The 16,675-nt window shown below is 44.3% G+C and overlaps 1 protein-coding gene across 1 annotated transcript; it reads right to left on the bottom strand.

The window, feature by feature from the left end:
• Window positions 1-511: 511 nt before the first annotated feature.
• On the bottom strand, window positions 512-15,484 carry ICOSLG (inducible T cell costimulator ligand). The gene is given in 9 exon segments (XM_054004536.1): window positions 512-2,651; window positions 4,997-5,032; window positions 6,474-6,650; window positions 8,189-8,473; window positions 8,954-9,325; window positions 11,250-11,290; window positions 15,216-15,264; window positions 15,267-15,390; window positions 15,392-15,484. Coding segments are annotated over 9 exon segments (1,188 nt in total). The 3' UTR covers window positions 512-2,640.
• Window positions 15,485-16,675: the final 1,191 nt, after the last annotated feature.

The raw sequence follows: 16,675 nt of genomic DNA on the forward strand, positions 1-16,675 counted from the left end.
CCATGCCACAACAAAAATCTTTCACTTTTCTGTGAAAGTGAGTCCATTTATTAGTCCTCCTCCAAAGCTGCATCAACTGTTGCTCTCTTGTGCATGTGTTTAAGTGAGCTGCTGTCTTTAATGAAGGCAAACAGAGGGATGCTGGTGCTCCTGTACAAAACTGGTCTGGGGGAGTGCAATGAGCTGGTTTCAGTTGTGGAAGCAGGAGTGTGTGCTGTACCTTTGCTCTGCTTGGGGTTGTGAAGTTGGGTGAGAAATGGATGAATCAGCCCAGGCTTAGTGCTGCCTTCAGGCTACTGCCTGGCTTTTGTGGAGTTTGTTGTGTTGTTCGAGGGATTTTGTTGTGTGAGCCAAAATAAAGCAAAGGTGGTCAGCTCTGTGCTGTGTTTGTCTCCCCTTATCTGAGGCCTTTGAAAAGGATGGGATGTGGCTAAAAGTAAAACTGCCACTTTGGGTGGAGGCAGTGGCTTGGATTGATTTATTTCTGTGTGTTGATAGATTTAGTCAAACATCCAGAAGAATGAATAGATTTTATTTAAAATATAAGCATGGCATGTGAAGACAAAAACTGTTATTATGAAATTCCCAAGTCCTTTGACTACTAACAACCAACTGTCATCTAGGATTTACTGACCTCCAAGAATAGCTGGAACCCTAAGGTAAATGAAAGCACAGATGTTGCAAGAAAAGGCTTTTGTATTTAGGTGTATCCATGAAGTAGCCCAGAAGTAAGAAAATCCAACCAGTCTAAATTTGTTTCAATACCACATTGCAGAGTGACTACTCAGTCACTTCTTACATCTCTGAACCATCACAGTTGCAGAATATAAAAGTGGAAAACTACTTGTAGGAAAGGCTTCTGTCAGGTACAGCAGCACCAGAGGCTGCACAAAACAACTTCATGTGACAGATAAGAAGGAAATGTCTGCAGGACGTTTTACTGAACCACTAGGAAATGGTTGCCCTGCACATCTGCACAGATGTTCACATTTTTGAGGTGTCTGCAAGCTTTCTTCAAGCAAGTTCCCTTTAGAGTACACTGAAGACTAGATTTGGACTCAGGAAATACCTGGTATCTGGATTCATGGACAGAGAGCAGCACAGCTACTTGGCTGGGAGCCTCCCTGGGAGGATTGCTTTGACAAAAGACAACTGCTGCACTATTGCCAAATGGTCCTGCTACCACGTGATGTGAGTACAACAGAATTTCCACTCGGCTGGGAATTGCAAGCTGATCTTGATATGAAAAATCAGTGTCTGAGCACAGAGTTGATACTGGAGTGCCTCTTACACACAGAGCAAGAACAAATAAGGCTATGACTTATTCACAAAAATAATAAAATTTTAGTCTAGCAACTGGTGCAGGAGAGGTCAAGTATTTCCAGAACTCAGTTTAAAATAACAATCTCCATTCCCCAATGACAAGATGGGGAAACTGTCCCATCTGGGAGAGCTAGTAAAAATTCCTCCTCCTTCGAAATTTCATATCATCAGCAAAGTTTACTGTTTTGCTATTTCCAGCCAGTCAGTCTGGCTGACTTGGGGCTGAAGCAGCAAGGCACATGCACTGGCACAAGGAAAATGCAGTTCTTGGCTTTCTGGACATTCATGGACAACACACTGATAGAATTTGGTTTTTGTTCTTTTTTGTTTTGTTCGATGTGTGCAGGATGAGACACAAGCACAAGTTTAGTTTAAGACCTTCAGTTTAAAATCCTCCCTGGAAGTCACGGGAAGATGCTTAAATAAAATTTGGTTGAATCAAGCACAGCTCAACCACAGTTTTTGTTCCATCTTGAGAAGGGTAAGTCCAGGTAACATGACATTCACATAGCAGAGAGCACTATTTTTAATTGGACAGATTTCCACAGCCTGTTTTTTCTCACAGCTGGCCCCTGTTGAAAGTGGAAGTCCCCTTTTTGGTGGAATATTTGGTAAAAACCAAAATATTGCTATCAAGGCTTAAAGAAGGCACCTTCCCTTATGATAACACATTCAGTATTTGACCCCATTAGAGCAACTCCTGTTTTTGGAGGTCTGGGTCAAAGTGCTCTGCCTGGTTCTCTACAGAGAAGCAGCTGGTGAAAAGAGACAATTAAAGGATTGTTCTCTAGAGAGAGAAACATGGAAGAGGTCACAAATCTCACTCTGCAGAGCTCTTCAGTTCTCTTGCTTTGTTTTAGCTGCCTTTCTTCACATGCAGTAGCCATTCTCAGGGTAAGGTGACAGCAAGAACGTCCCATGCTCCTGAAATGTGGCTGGTTCTGCTTCTGACAGTGCTCAAGGATCATGATGAGGGACTGAACAGTCACCAGCTTCCAGTGGTCTGGCACAGAGCAGCTGAGTCCCAGCCTTTCTGCTTTCCCCAGTACAGGTGCCCAAATCACTGACAATCACAGAGGACTGTCCAAAGTGCTGAGCTGGAGTGGTGACACAACTGTGCTGTGCACACAGTCAGTGGCTGGAATGAAAATCCTGCAGATTTTCCTCTCTCTTGTGTTCTAGAAGCTTTTTTTTTTTTTTTTTGCCATCTCTCTTGGCAGAAATCTGTCACTTGTATTACAAATAATGCTGCCACTGAGGGAGTGATGCTTCTCTTGACACATCTCCAGCTGCTCAAATTGTTGGCAGACCTTCCATTTAGGCAGGTGCTGTAAAAACAAAAATAACTTATTTTTATAAAAAAATAGACAAAAAAACTTCCCCAGAAAGAATCATTTCTACGTAACCAGTGGAACAAGCTGCAAAGCTATGGAAAAGACATATTCATGCTGCTGAGAGAGAACTGAAAGTGGAGAAGTCCTGCCTGGATACCCAAGACACTGGGGGATTTCTGTCCTCATGCCACAGTCTGGAAGTGCCTTTCCAGTTTCAAATGGAAGAAGTGGCCTCCCTTGTGAAGGGATATCAGTGTTACCTTGGGTTCCTTTAAAGCTGCTTCAGAGAATGAGATGCACAAAGCCTCTCTGTGGCCAAGAGAAAACAGCTGCCTCAGCCTCCTCTCAGGAAATGAAGGGATTCCTTCAGGTAATAGTTCAGAATTGCTCCAGCTCTGAATTTCTCCTCACCAGAGCATCCTGCCCCACTGACTGGAATGGGTGTCTGGAGAGACTAATCCCACCAGGATGGAGTTACTCTTCTTTACAATCTGCCTTCCTCCCAGTTTCCAAACTCTTTTTTGCCTTTGTAACAGCAAAGTTAGTTTCAGTAATTTCATTTTAGTTTGCAGTCTTTAGGATTCTCACTGCCATGAAACAACCTGGCCTTCTTCATAAGGTGCCAGAAGCAGAAGTGCATTTACAGCAGTATTGAAAAGCAAAATGCTGTGGCAGAGCATCCTCCTGGATGCACCTCCCCAGGGCCTTATCCCCATCTACCACACACAACTACCAAACTACCATATAATGATTGAATTACACTAGAATTTCTCCTAGAGCTCATCTTTTGTACTAAGGTAGTATCAACTTTATTTCTAAATAATTCCTGACAGATACTGATTTTCTCTTTTGTTAGAAATCACAAAGTAGCAAACCTGGACTGATGGAGGCTTGATAGCCTGGACAAACTCTGCCTCAGTGCTCAACAACCATTACCCTGAGACAATTTCTTCTAACATCTGGCTTAAATCTCCTGTGTTTAAGTCTGCTGTGCCTTAATTGCAGTGTCAGCTGGGTTAGCACAATAAATAACTTGTCCCATCCTCTCAAAAGACACTCTGAAGAGGGCTGTTATTGTGTCCTTAATCAGCCTGGCCTTCTCCAGCCTAAACAGACATAACCAATCTCTCACCAGAGATCACATTCCTTGGACCATTTTCATTTCTCTGGTATTGATCCAAGTTGCCCTTAAACTGGGTTGCCCAAAACATGGCCCTCAGAGATGGGACAGCTGCTGTCATCAGTGAGCCACCAAAGCTGCTGTCCCACCTCCTCTTCCACAAGTCGAGGGGAGAAATGACCATGAAAACACAGCGCCTGGAAGGTGCCTTTGCTTTGTCCTTAATGAACAAATCATGCTACAGCAGCCTTCAATACAAGATAAATATTTACTTATGTCACGGATGTTTTTTTACTAATGGGCTAAGTCCAGGGACCTAACCAAGGAGGGCCTGGTATAAGTAAGTCTGGAGAAAAAAAATTTGACCTTAAATGAGCTTCTTGTGTTATGTCAGTGCAGTTCCCAGGAACAAAAGGAGAAAATGTCTCTTATTTTAAGGAGAAAATCCATCCTCCTCCATGGATTGTGCTCTGCAGGAGGGAGTGCAATGGCTGTTGATGTTTAGCAAACACAAATGTTGGGGATTATGCCGTGGTCTGGAAAATAACTGTCAGTTAACTCAGTTTCCATGACTGTCAAAGAAGTTCCAGAAAAAGTTCTTTCATTTGAGGCTTATTTTGCTTCTGTTTGATACTATGAATTGGGTACATTCACAGCATCTGCTACAGCAAACTATGCTTTAACTATTACAGTTTTAGTGAAACCACAATATTTTCTGCTTGTTCTGCAGAGACACACAGGCAACAGTCATTAGAGTCAGTAAAAAATACCAAATGAGATATCAAATAGGCAGTTATTTCACCCTGTACTCTTGCAAGTCCCCTGTCCAATTTTTTTTCCAAATCTGTCTTCTATTTTTTACCCAATTTTCATTTTTTCCCTAGTATAAATAACAAATTAATTTGTAAACCAGCTGGCCTGCAATATTGCCTTCTTGCTTATAAGAATATGGACATGGTGAAGGTCTGAAAAGCATGTTTTTTCTAGGAAAGGAGGTTTTTTTAAAAAATTGGGTGTATATAGGCTGAGATTCACAGATATGATGCAAATGATGTCCCTGTATCCCAGTTAAAGACCACCTAGGATGTAGTGCCTACAAAAATGCTTCACTTTGTATCATCCAGCAAGTCTAATCTAAAGGCTTCTGCTGAACTTGAGTACTGAAGCTATGAAGTTAAATCACTTGAGACAAACAAAATAATATCTTTTTAATACTTACAGCTGAGTCCTCCTTGGTCTTCTCTTTGTTGGACATCTGTTGAAACAAATGCATGGGTTTCAGCATGTGGAATAGACAACAGACTTCAGAAAAATGAGATTAATATTAAGCAACATCCACTAAAGCTGAGGGTTCAATGTACTAAATGTTCTGTAAAATGCAGTCCAATATTCTATTTGCTTACAACCCAGGCTACCCTTTCAGAAAGGAGAGATTTTGGGATTGAAGTGATAGCCCTGCTCCCCATCTTGGGACAGAGTCCTGCCTCACTCTTGGGTTGTTTCTGAGGGAAGGACATGACTTCTACAAGAGCTGCTGCAGATCCTGGACGAGGTCATAACCCTGCTTTCCCCTCATCTTTTCTGAGGCACCCAGGGTTGCTAACATTGAGGAAGAGGGCATGGACTGAAAACATGGATTGTCCTTGTCCATGAAAAGTGTGGTTGTCCCTGTTCTGTCCCTTAGATGTTAGTTCCTGGATAGGGGCTTAGAGCAAGTGCTCAGCTACATTAGCAGACTCTATCTGGTCCACAAGATGTCTTTTAGAGCTTTTTTAGAGTCACACAAATCCAGCTACACGAGGGTACCCATGTGACAGTGAGACCAGCTACATTTCTGCTTGATCCCAGCAGGATCCTGACCCTTAATCATCCAGCCAGTGACTCTAAAGCTCTCAGGATTGAATTATGCTCTGCTATCTGCTTCAAACTGTGCTAAGCTGAGTGAGCTACTGACCCAAGTCCTGTTTCATGCCATCTGTCCAGAAGGAGCCTGCAGGGATCACAGCTGACAAACCATGGCCCGAACAGATACAAAGTCTGAGTTACTCTCACATCCAGGAATTACTTCTTGTGAGGCTCAGAATTCACAGAATTACTGGGTTGGAAGAGACCTTCAAGATCATCAAGTCCAACCCGTGCCCTAACACCTCAACTAAACCCTGGCACCCAGTGCCACATCCAGGCTTGTTTTAAACACACCCAGGGATGGTGACTCCACCACCTCCCTGGGCAGACATTCCAGAACTTTATCACCCTTTCTGTAAGAAACTTTCTCCTTATATCCAACCTATATTTCCCTTGGTGCAGCTTGAGACTCTGTCCTCTGGTTCTGTCAGTGCTGCCTGGAGGAAGAAACCAACCCCATCTGACTACAACTACCCTTCAGGGAGTTGTAGAGAGTGATAAGGTCACCTCTGAGTCTCCTTTTCTTCAGGCTGAACAAACCCAGCTTGGAGAAAGACACAGAAACAGGAAGAAAGGCTCAGACACAGGAAGAGAAAATCATAAAGAATAACATATCCTGGGGCACTACACTTCCTCCCCAGGGCACTCCAAGTTTTTGTTAATGCCATGATTTCCCACTGCCAAGTGCAGGTAGCTTAGTCATACTTTATCTCTTCCTGTTGGATAACATTATTTTGGCAAGTGAAAAAGGATTCTTATAATTTGGTCATGCAAATGAAGTGTCTCATTACCTTTATAGGACACTAGATTAGAGGACCTCCTTCTCCACAGGCAGCAGGTTAAACCAGTTAGAAGACCTATCACAGAGACAATGCCAATGATGCCAGCTGCTTGAGCACCTCGTCCTTTTTTTTCTGGGTTTCTGTCGGTTTCTGTGCCAGAACCACTGCTTTTCTTTTGTTGTGTGTCTAGAATAAAATAGAAAAGGATGTCATAAGGTGTAAATTTTCATATTTCATACCAGGCAAATATTTCACCATGTTTTACATGCATAAAAAATTCTGAAGGAGTCAAGATTTATGCTATTCATATCACCGTGATTTTGGTGATTCCTTCTGAGTGAGACACATCTCCAAGTAATTATGTCTAAATACCAGTTTACTCTTCCCTGTCATCATAATGCATCCATCTTTCTTTCTTCCTTTTTCTTCTTTCCCTCCAGCTTTGAGAGACTGTATGTTTGGGCTTGTATCTAGACTCAGCTGAAAATAAATCTATATAGAATCTGTAATGTAAACCTGATAGTATTCAGAAAAATGGGTGAAAACCTGTTTCTCTGAAGTTAGTGAAGAATCTTCACTCATTGCTGCAAACTGAAGGTTTCCAATCACATCTCTTACTCTTTCAAGTGCAATTGAGAGACTTTAAAAACACCCACAAAAATAGTGATATGAAGATCTTTTCCCTCAGAAGACAACATGACAATGCCATTAGGAAACTAATAATGAGGTTACTTAGTTTTCCTTTAATTTGGGATGACAGCATGGTATATTATCACATAAACACTTTACTGTGCAACTTCTGCTCACGTGTTCAATTTTTATTCCTGGAAATAGTTTATATTGTTTGCCTACATTCATGGGATCAGTGTTTGGGGTGTTCAGGCAAATTAGCTGTGGGTATCCAGCTACAGTTATGGAAATATTCCAACCTCCTTGCACCAGGGTGTAGACACCTGTGAAAGAAAAGTGTGGAATAGGAACCGGAACGGTAGTGGGATAAAACAGCCACCTCCACATCAGCCTTCCCACTCCAGACAGATTCTTTACACAGCTTTTTGGAAATAATGAACTGCAGCAGTGGTACTGTAATTATAACTTCTTAATACTTTTTTTTTTTTAATAGCTTTCTGGTTTTGTGAAGAGTTGAGTGACTAAATACTTGCTTTTACTATTAATCATCACATCAGCAATAATTAGCACATTATACTTGTGCTGTAAGGTACATTGTTCTTTTGAGCTCATATTGCCCATTTGCTGCAGACCTAGTTTAAGTTGTGAACAGTATTAAATTGAGTTTTGGAGAAACTGGAAATTGAACTTTGGAACTCGACAGAGTAAAAAGCAAATGTTAGTATTGCAAGGCCATTGGGTAGGGGGTCAGAAATCATGGATCTGCTGTATGGTGGCCCCTAAAAAACCACCTGACTCCTCAAACCGTCATGTTCCTGAGGAACTAAAAGGTTAAGCTCATCAGCTGCCTCAGATGCAAGAGCTTCTCAGTGCTGTTGTCATAACACACTTGGTGGGTTATTCAGTGAATTTAAGATTTAAAAATCAGGTCCATGACTAAGCATAAATGGAGCTTGAAACAAAGCCCAAGACCTCAGAACATTTTGGAGCTACTGAATTAATGTATAGCCCTCGTTAGTGTGCATCTACAGACAGAGACACACTGCTTGATATTCCTGCTACCTAGAAAATAGAGGCAGCATGAGGGAACTTACAGTTGGCTGATAGATTTTCCTTCAGCATCTCATTTTCTATGGAGCACTCTATTTGCATGTTGGAAGTGGCTTTCACCTTCAGTGTGCTAAAAACGCTGAAAGTGCCATCGTCGTGGGGTATGATCTTTGTTTCTGATGGAGTCAGGTGACTGTTGTTCACTTTATTGATCCAGTAAACATTGGGCTTTGGGTATCCATTGCCAGACCTGCAGCAAAAGGTCACCTCCTCTCCAGTGCTGTCACTGTTTCTTATTGGTCCACTGAGTATTGGTTGGCTGTAACTTGCTGGAGAGCAAGAAGAAAGAGTTGTTGACGTTTTGAAACATACTGGAAAGGCAAAATTTTGAGATGGATTCTGAACAAACTGCTGGGTTTCACACCACCCTCATGACTTGAAAGAGGAACACCTGCAGGTTTGGTCTGTAAACCAGAGAGCTGAGAGAATCACTGGGAGAGCAGAAAGCTAAAGCCAAACCCAAAGGAAGAAAGGACCAACTTCAGCTGCTGTCACCCAGTCACATGCAAGAGCTCTCATACCCATGAAAAACAAGAAGAAAAGAAACACATGCTGGGTGAACAGTTTTTACATGCATGAAAGGTTTATATTCCCTGTCTGTAACATTTAAATTTACTAGAGCAGACTTCATTTCAGCAAAGGGCAGAAGTCTGTTTCAAAAAAAAAAAAAAAAAAGGTGCGCTTAAATATAATACCACAAATCTGAAAAGTGGAAATGAGAATTTGGGCAAAGTGACACAAGTTCTTACCTGCTAAGCTGAGAACCACTTCTGCCTGGTGAATCACTTTGGGAAGTTCAGTTTTCTCCTGCACTATGCATTTGTATGTATGTCCATCACTCTGGCTGACATTTAGCAATAGCAGAGAAAAATCACCATTTTCCAACCTATCCCAGAATAATTGAGTCCTGTCTTTAAAGTGAATACACTGATTACTGTTGTCATCTTGGCCAGAGATCAGTGCATGTACAACTGAACACTTTTCCTGATAGGAATCATCAGCTATTTGCCAATATACCCGTAGATTTTTTAATTGCAAGGGTTTTTTTTCATTATAAATGCAACTTAGTGTGGCATTGTCTCCAAGTTTACTGATGGTGTTCTTCTTATCTAGTGCAGTAACTACAAGATTAAAAGAGAGAGAGAGAAAAAAGGGAGGTTATGCGGGGGAAAAAAATATTTTCAAGTCCATTATACCACATATAGACTCTGGTATTAGTTTTATAGCAGGTAGGTGAGTATGCTCTCTTCATAGTCATTCCTATCCCCCAAATTTCCAGTGGCTAATTCTCTACATGTCCATTTGTCTGTGCATTGTCCAAAGGGACCTTTTCTCTGAGAGCCAAGCAGTGTTAATCATTCCTAGCCCCATGGATAGATACATTTCACTTTGCACACTGACTGCAGACACATACTCAAGTCCTCATACTCATGCTTCAATAATCACTTCTTCTTTTTTTTAAATTAATAAAAATGCCAAATAACTCCACTTAGATCACAAGAAGTGGTAACACTGATAAGTAAGAGTACTGCCATTATTTTGGGACTCAAAAAATTAAGAAGGGGTGTAAAAGCAGTATTTCTCAAAGCTGGCATGACAAAGCAACCACTTTTTACTGCTACTATCAGTGACACCCTCTGAACAAATACACTCAGCTGGCAAACCAGCACGCCCAGATAGCTCCAGTGACACATTCATTAGACATTTACGTCTTCAGGGTCACTTGAGGTAAAGTCAGGACTGTATCTGGCTTTCACAACACTTTTCCTGCCTTTTGGACATGAGAAAGGCAGCCTCTGCTCCATGTGAGCAAGGCCAAGGCACGAGGTGCCTGACAGCTGATGCAGAAAACACAGCTCAGTGAGTCCCACCGGGCTGGGCAGCTCTGCCCACAGCCTCCCTGCTGGATCCATCCCCTCCAGAGCAGCAGCCAAAACCTCACTGGTTTTGGTGCAACTGGTAGGTGGCACCAAAGCAGTGTTTGTGTTGTGAGTGCCAGGCAAGAGGGGTCAGGCATGGGGCTGGATGGGAGAGATTACAGCTGGGGGAAGGGATTATGCGGGTGGATGACTGAGGGAAAGATGACAGGAGTGGAGGTTTGGAAATGCAGAAACAGCACGTGGTGAGGTGGGAGGGAGGTGTTAAAGGGGGACCTGTCTTTGTGAGGGTGCACTGGACTCAGAAACAGCTCATCTACACATCTGAGTTGGGCACCCTGATCTAAAACTACCACTGAGGCAGACACAGTGCTTGCAGGGAGAAAGGCAGGATGTTTACCTGGCACTGGCACTGAAATAACAAGCTTGAACTGCAACACAATTGCTTGGCTCACATTTTGGGAAACCGGGAAAATGGATGCCCTGGCAAGATGGGTGCAACTCCATGACTGAACAGAAACAGGCCAGCCAGAATCTGTTGAGACTGAATCTGGTACCGTTTGTCCTGATATTGGGGCCAAGGAGTTTCCTTGGTGACTTTGTTGACGTCCTTCTCAGTGATTAAGCAAGAACAGACGAGAGAACTTTAAAAACACTTAAATATGACCAGGTGGTGTGATTTAATTCTATGTTTGTTTTGCAAGGGATTTTTTAGAACAATAGTAAAAGTAAAATTACTAACAGTAGAAGTAAATGTACTACTAATAAGCAGTAGTAAAATTACTAGTGTTGGCTACCATGACGTATAATTCTACTCTTGAGTATACAGGCACGTTAGAGCTGCTATCAGCAGCTCTTATTACTCCACTTCTAAGGCCTTTTTTTGACCGAGATAAGTACACAAGGAAGTCTCTGAAGCAAGCAAAGCAATCAGAGCAAGAGCATCCATAAGGCCCCTTGCTGTTCTCTGCAATGAAACTGATAGAAATTGATTGTGTCTTCTTTCCCTGATGCATGTCAGAGAAACATTTCACTCTGAGGAGTTCTTCAGTATCTTGTAGAAAACACAGAGATGTTCATGTTGTACATTTTACAACTACTCTGTGCATTTGGCCAAACACATTAAAGGGAGGGCAGTTAAATTTTCACTGAGTTTTTCTGAACTTACCAGCTTTCCGGATAAGAAGGAGCAGTAACAGAAATCCGTACCTAAAACAAAAAGCAAACAGGTGTTACAACTGGCTTTGCACCTCTGTTGTTTAAATAAACAATAAACCAAATTTTGATTGTTTTAATATAGTGGCAGAAGTAGGTAAATTAGGTACTGCTCCCATGCAATGCCCCATTAAGTATTTGCATTTTTGACAGCTGCAAAACTTCTGTTTATACAACTCAGCAGTGGTTTGGTGGCCAAGGCCACAAATAGTAGCAAAATGCACTAATATTGGAATCAGGGCAGAGGGCATGAAGCTGGTGTTGGGGCTGTCTTCTCTTCTGAAAGAATCGACTGGTTTGCTGGACAAACAGGCTCTGGAGGCCATCTGGGTCACTGGGAGGGACAGTGGCTGCACAGGTCAAAACCCAGGTTTTCCAATCTTTTGCTGAAACTCAAGGAGTTATCATTTTGTCTGGTTAAAGGAAAACAGCAGCTGACCATGCTGCCCACCAGGTTGTGCACTGAGTAAAAATGTGTAAACAGGAAACCTGCTGATAGTGGAGAGCAGTGCAAAGGTTTTTGCTGGGAAGAATTTGGTGTGTTTGATCACTCAGGAGGGGCTAATCTGTGCAGGAGTTTCCCCAAAGGAAAGGAGGCCATAGGAAACCCAGTTTAACCCATTCATCCTGCAGGGGTTTAAGGGAGGTAAATGGACAGCACTTCCCTGTGAGTTACTTTAAAATAGCCTCTCACCACCACACCTAGTTACAAATTGCACTCTTGTTCCTCCAGACTGCTGTAGGAATGGAAAGAAAGATGGTGGAAAGGTTTTGGAATGAGAACTGTGTGGCTGAGCTGGGCACCTTGACATTGCTCAGGTGCAATAAGGTTGCAAAGCTGAGCTGACAGGCAGAGTGACAGGAGCGCTGGCCTGTCACCAGTGTACCCAGCTCACCTTTGCAAGCAGGACTGAGAACACTACCTGGGTTCAGCTGGCTCCCTTCCCCCAGAGTTCTCATGATGCCTTAAGTTTTAGCTTTCATATTTTCCAGATTCTGTACTGCATTAGTGTATAACTCTGAATTTCATATAAAGTGTTAGCAAGTTCTCCTCAGTTTAGTCCGACATAACAATCCTTTTCCAGCCCCAAAACCAAGCACACCATTACAGCTTCAGGCCCAAAAAGTGCAAACAGCAGCAAATTGAGGAGAGCAATCTGAGAGGATGGGGCTGCATAACCTGAAGCTGCAATTGGACAATTTACCCCAACATAGAAATGAACCAAAACTTTTATAAAAGTATGAAAACTTGTGATCATCTTGGGTGTAGCCTCAGCCAGGCTCTTGTACTGCCCAAGGTGTATCCTTTGAAAGCCTTTTTAATAAATCCCTACTTTATTCTTTTAACACTGTCCAGCCTCTGTTCTAGGCAGCCTCTCAAGGCATCACTCAGCCCTCAGCCAGGCCCAGCACTGAGCCCTGGGCTGGGGCAAAGGGACAGCAGCTCCCAGCAGGCCATTTCTGTCCAGGATTGAGCTCCAGAGTCTCCCACCCAGGCCAGTCACTGCCTTCCCTCCAAACCAACCCTGCCTTGCCTGGCCCTCCTCCTTCCAAGGCCTAACCTAAGCTCACTCCTCAGCAGCCATTTCTCACTTTGCTGTGCTTTACAAAGTCCCCTCTCTTCCAGGCTTCCTGCCCTTTCCCCACAGCTTCTGCTCCTTCGTCCAGCCAAGCACAGGAATTCACACATCATTTCCCAGGCACAGCTTTGCTTCTGCCCAGCTTTACTCCCACCACCTGCCTGGGCACAACCTGGGGCTCCTCTGCTGCAGAGGAGTGTCTCTAGTTTCCCACCTGCCCCCCAAGAAAATTATTACATTCCCAAACATATTTATCATCCCATGCAGAAAGCAGAGGGCATTCCTGACACAAAATCTACCTCTACTTGAAGCCCCATTTCCAGAGTCTGAGGTGGAGAAACTTTAGGGGAGAACCAGTCTGAATTGTATTATTTTCTGTATAAAGAAAACACTTTATTTTCGTTTTCTGTGTCCTTTGAAATGATTTGATAGATTAGGCTTGAAAAGTTTAAGTGGATGCCCAGAGTGGAAAATTTCTGCTCTATTACTTCAGTAAATCTGCAATCAGTCTCAAAGGAAATCTCCCAAGGAAGCACACCTAAGCATTCTGTTCTACTACCTCTCTTACATTAAATAGTTTATTAACCAATATCAAAGATGTAAAACATACAACTCTACAAAACAGAACAATAGATTTTCTTTTACTAATGCATAAACATAAGCATAAAGATTTTGACAGTGGCTTTTACACGTGGATTTGTATTTTATTCCTGTTTTTTTTTTTTTTTTACACTGTGCAGGAGTCATCACTTTTGTGCCAGGCTTGTAAAGGTCTGTCTTGGTAAGCTCAGCTCATGTAGTCCTCAATCTTTCTTAATCCCATGCCTGTGTTTGTTTTATTATTCCCAACCCAAGTTAGATGCTGTGGATATAGAAACTCATTTGAATGGAATGAAAACAGTAACTGACTGATGCTTATGTGACTCTCTAGGGAATTTCCCATGGTAGGCATTTGCTAATGCCAACAGACATTTAGATATTCAGCCAGAACTGATTCTCGTGTGTATGTATACAAAGCAGATCTTGATTTCTTATTTTAATAAGTGATGCCACAGTCAAGGTTAGACAGATCCAGAGATGCCTCATCCTCCTTCTTGAAGGAAATGGCAGGTGTGGTTTTGTGGGGGCGGTGTCCACCCATGATGTTCCCCTGGAATAGCTTTAGTTCCAAGCTTCAATTGGAAAAAGGGAGAAATGCTCTGCCTGCTCTCTACATTCGCTCAGATTTTGCCCTCTACATTCACTCAGATCCTGTGTCCATCACTAGCAGTGAGCTCAATTAAGTGCTGTCATAGCTGCACTACCTTCTTCAGGTCTTGCTCTCCTAATTTAAAAAAAAAAAAATTAAACTTTTTTACTTTTTCAATTCTTTCCCACACCTTCCTCTTCTGCAAGTGTTTTTAAATGCCGTGTGAAACAGGAGAAAGTTGCACTTCCCCTTTCATGGGTGAGATGATTCTTCCTACCAGCACCTCAACTTTTTCATCACTACTCATCTTAATGCCATGGGATATCGCTGCTGTGGCACACTCTAGCCAGGCAAGAGATATCCTGATGCTTGCAATAACAACTCTGGGGACTTTGCTCCACTACTAAGACCCACTTTGTCCCCTAGCCTTGTGGCGACACAAGGCTAGGGGCATCGTTTCGATCACTGCCCTAAGCAGGTCACCTGCGGAGCTTTTTTAACACCTGCTGTAAAGCAGCGCTAGCTGGGGCAATAAACCCCAGGTGAGTCACGTCTCATCGCAACCCTTCCGCTGAAAACATCCATAAAAGGCCCGTAAATTGCCTGGAGCCCTCGATGGCCGCGTAGGGACAGGGGATCCCTGCCCGGGCTGACGGGGAGCTCTGGCAACCTCCGGCTCCTCCATCCCGGCTCCCCGCCCCCTCCCGCGGCTCCGGGAGCGCTGCGGGCGGACGGGACCTGCTCCGCAGCCTGTCCCAGGTCCGGAGGTCGCCCTGACTGCTGTTAAGTAGCCCAACCTCCGCCAGCGCTTTCCCTGCCCGCTGCAGCAGCAAAACTCGCGTTTCCCTAAGGGGGATGCACATCCCTGCCCGCTGCAGCAGCAAAACTCGCGTTTCCCTAAGGGGGATGCACATCCCTGCCCGCTGCAGCAGCAAAACTCGCGTTTCCCTAAGGGGGATGCACATCCCTGCCCGCTGCAGCAGCAAAACTCGCGTTTCCCTAAGGGGGATGCACATCCCTGCCCGCTGCAGCAGCAAAACTCGCGTTTCCCTAAGGGGGATGGATGCACATCCCTGCCCGGGGAGTGGCCGCCGCGTCCCAGCGCGCACGGAGCGGCAGCAGCGACCCTTCCCCCGCGGCCACCACTCACCCTCGCGGCTTCATCGTGCCGGAGCCGTGCCGAACCAGCCGTGCTGAGCCGAGCCGAGCACCAGCTGCCCGCCTTGGGCCGTTCCCTCTTCCCTCCCACGCCTCCTCCGCCGGGGATTTCCGCCTTCCGAGCACGGGAGCGGGAGCGGGTACCTGGCACAGCCCGGCCCGGCCGTGTGCGGGGCTCGGGCACTCGCCCGTCCCCACTGAGCCCTTTCCAGACCCTCGTCGGGGCCGCTGGATGTGCGATCCCGGCTCCCGCAAACCCATATGCCCTGCGGGGAGGCCGCCGGTCCCCGTCCGGCGGGACGCCCCTCACCGCTGCTGGGGAGCCGGGGCTGGGCAGCTTTTGCCATAGCGCGGGGGCAGCGGCGTCCCCTTGGCTCTGCGAGGTGCTGGAGATCGGTCCCCAGCCCCGGGGGAGAGCAGGGACTGCACCCGGTGCGCTCGGAGATCTCGAAGAATCCTGCCTGGCAACCGGGAAAGTTGTGTTTCAAAGTACGTTAGGTGTATGCTTGTATAAATAGCATATTTATTCTATATTTATATTCTGTAAATAGCTAAATGGGATTTGATAGAGAACAGAACTGCACCTGGAGCTGTCGTAGGTGTGTTGGTGAGGGGGTGTTTTAGCACCACCCGGGTGTTTGAAAGCTGCGGTTCTCGGTCTCGACAGTTTCATTTTTTGCTCCACGTCAGTGGCTGTGTTTGCCTTGTTTATTGTCAGGAGCTCCAACCCAGCTGGGACCTCTTTGCCAACGGGAGCGTTTGTGACATGCAGCACAAAGCTGTCACAGCAATGGTTAAAGCCTGCCATGTTCATGTTTTATTTTTTCTTGGTTTTAGTCACCCTGGGAATGTGATTACGTTGCGCACAATGAACATGAAACTCTGGGGTTGTGCAAGACCCGCAGTCTCAAGGCCATTTCCGCTGCCAGCCAGCAGCAAGAAGGGAAATTTCAGTTTTGGGTCTTAAAGCTGACACTACTTCAGCCTCTCTGTGTATCACTGACACCTGCAAATCAGTGATCAGTTAGGCTTAAATTGTGCTTAAATCAGTAGGCTTAAATTTGTGCTAAATTTAAAAGGAGATAAACATTCCTATGGAATTTTGCCTGAATCAGAACATATTTGCATCAGCCAATTCATGTCTTCCATTGAAATATTTCCTGATGGGAGATATTAGTTTGGGAACTGTTCTTTTGATATTTTAGGTGTTTTTAATAACAGGCATTTGGTGAAGGGGATGCACATGGAATCAGTGTTTTGTGGCTAATATCTTCCTGGCTTTAAAAGCTTGGGAGTTTATATGTGACTTTCTACAGTTCTGCATATATATTTTTTTTTTTCTTTCTAAGATACATAATTTGAAAGAACTCTTCTGCTGTTCTTTGAAGTGGCTTCTACCCTACTTTTTTTCATACTTGTGTACCAGTTTTGGTGGAAAGGAATTTCCCGATG

Source organism: Vidua macroura, chromosome 2 (genome assembly GCF_024509145.1).
Source record: "Vidua macroura isolate BioBank_ID:100142 chromosome 2, ASM2450914v1, whole genome shotgun sequence".
Taxonomy (NCBI): domain Eukaryota; kingdom Metazoa; phylum Chordata; class Aves; order Passeriformes; family Viduidae; genus Vidua; species Vidua macroura.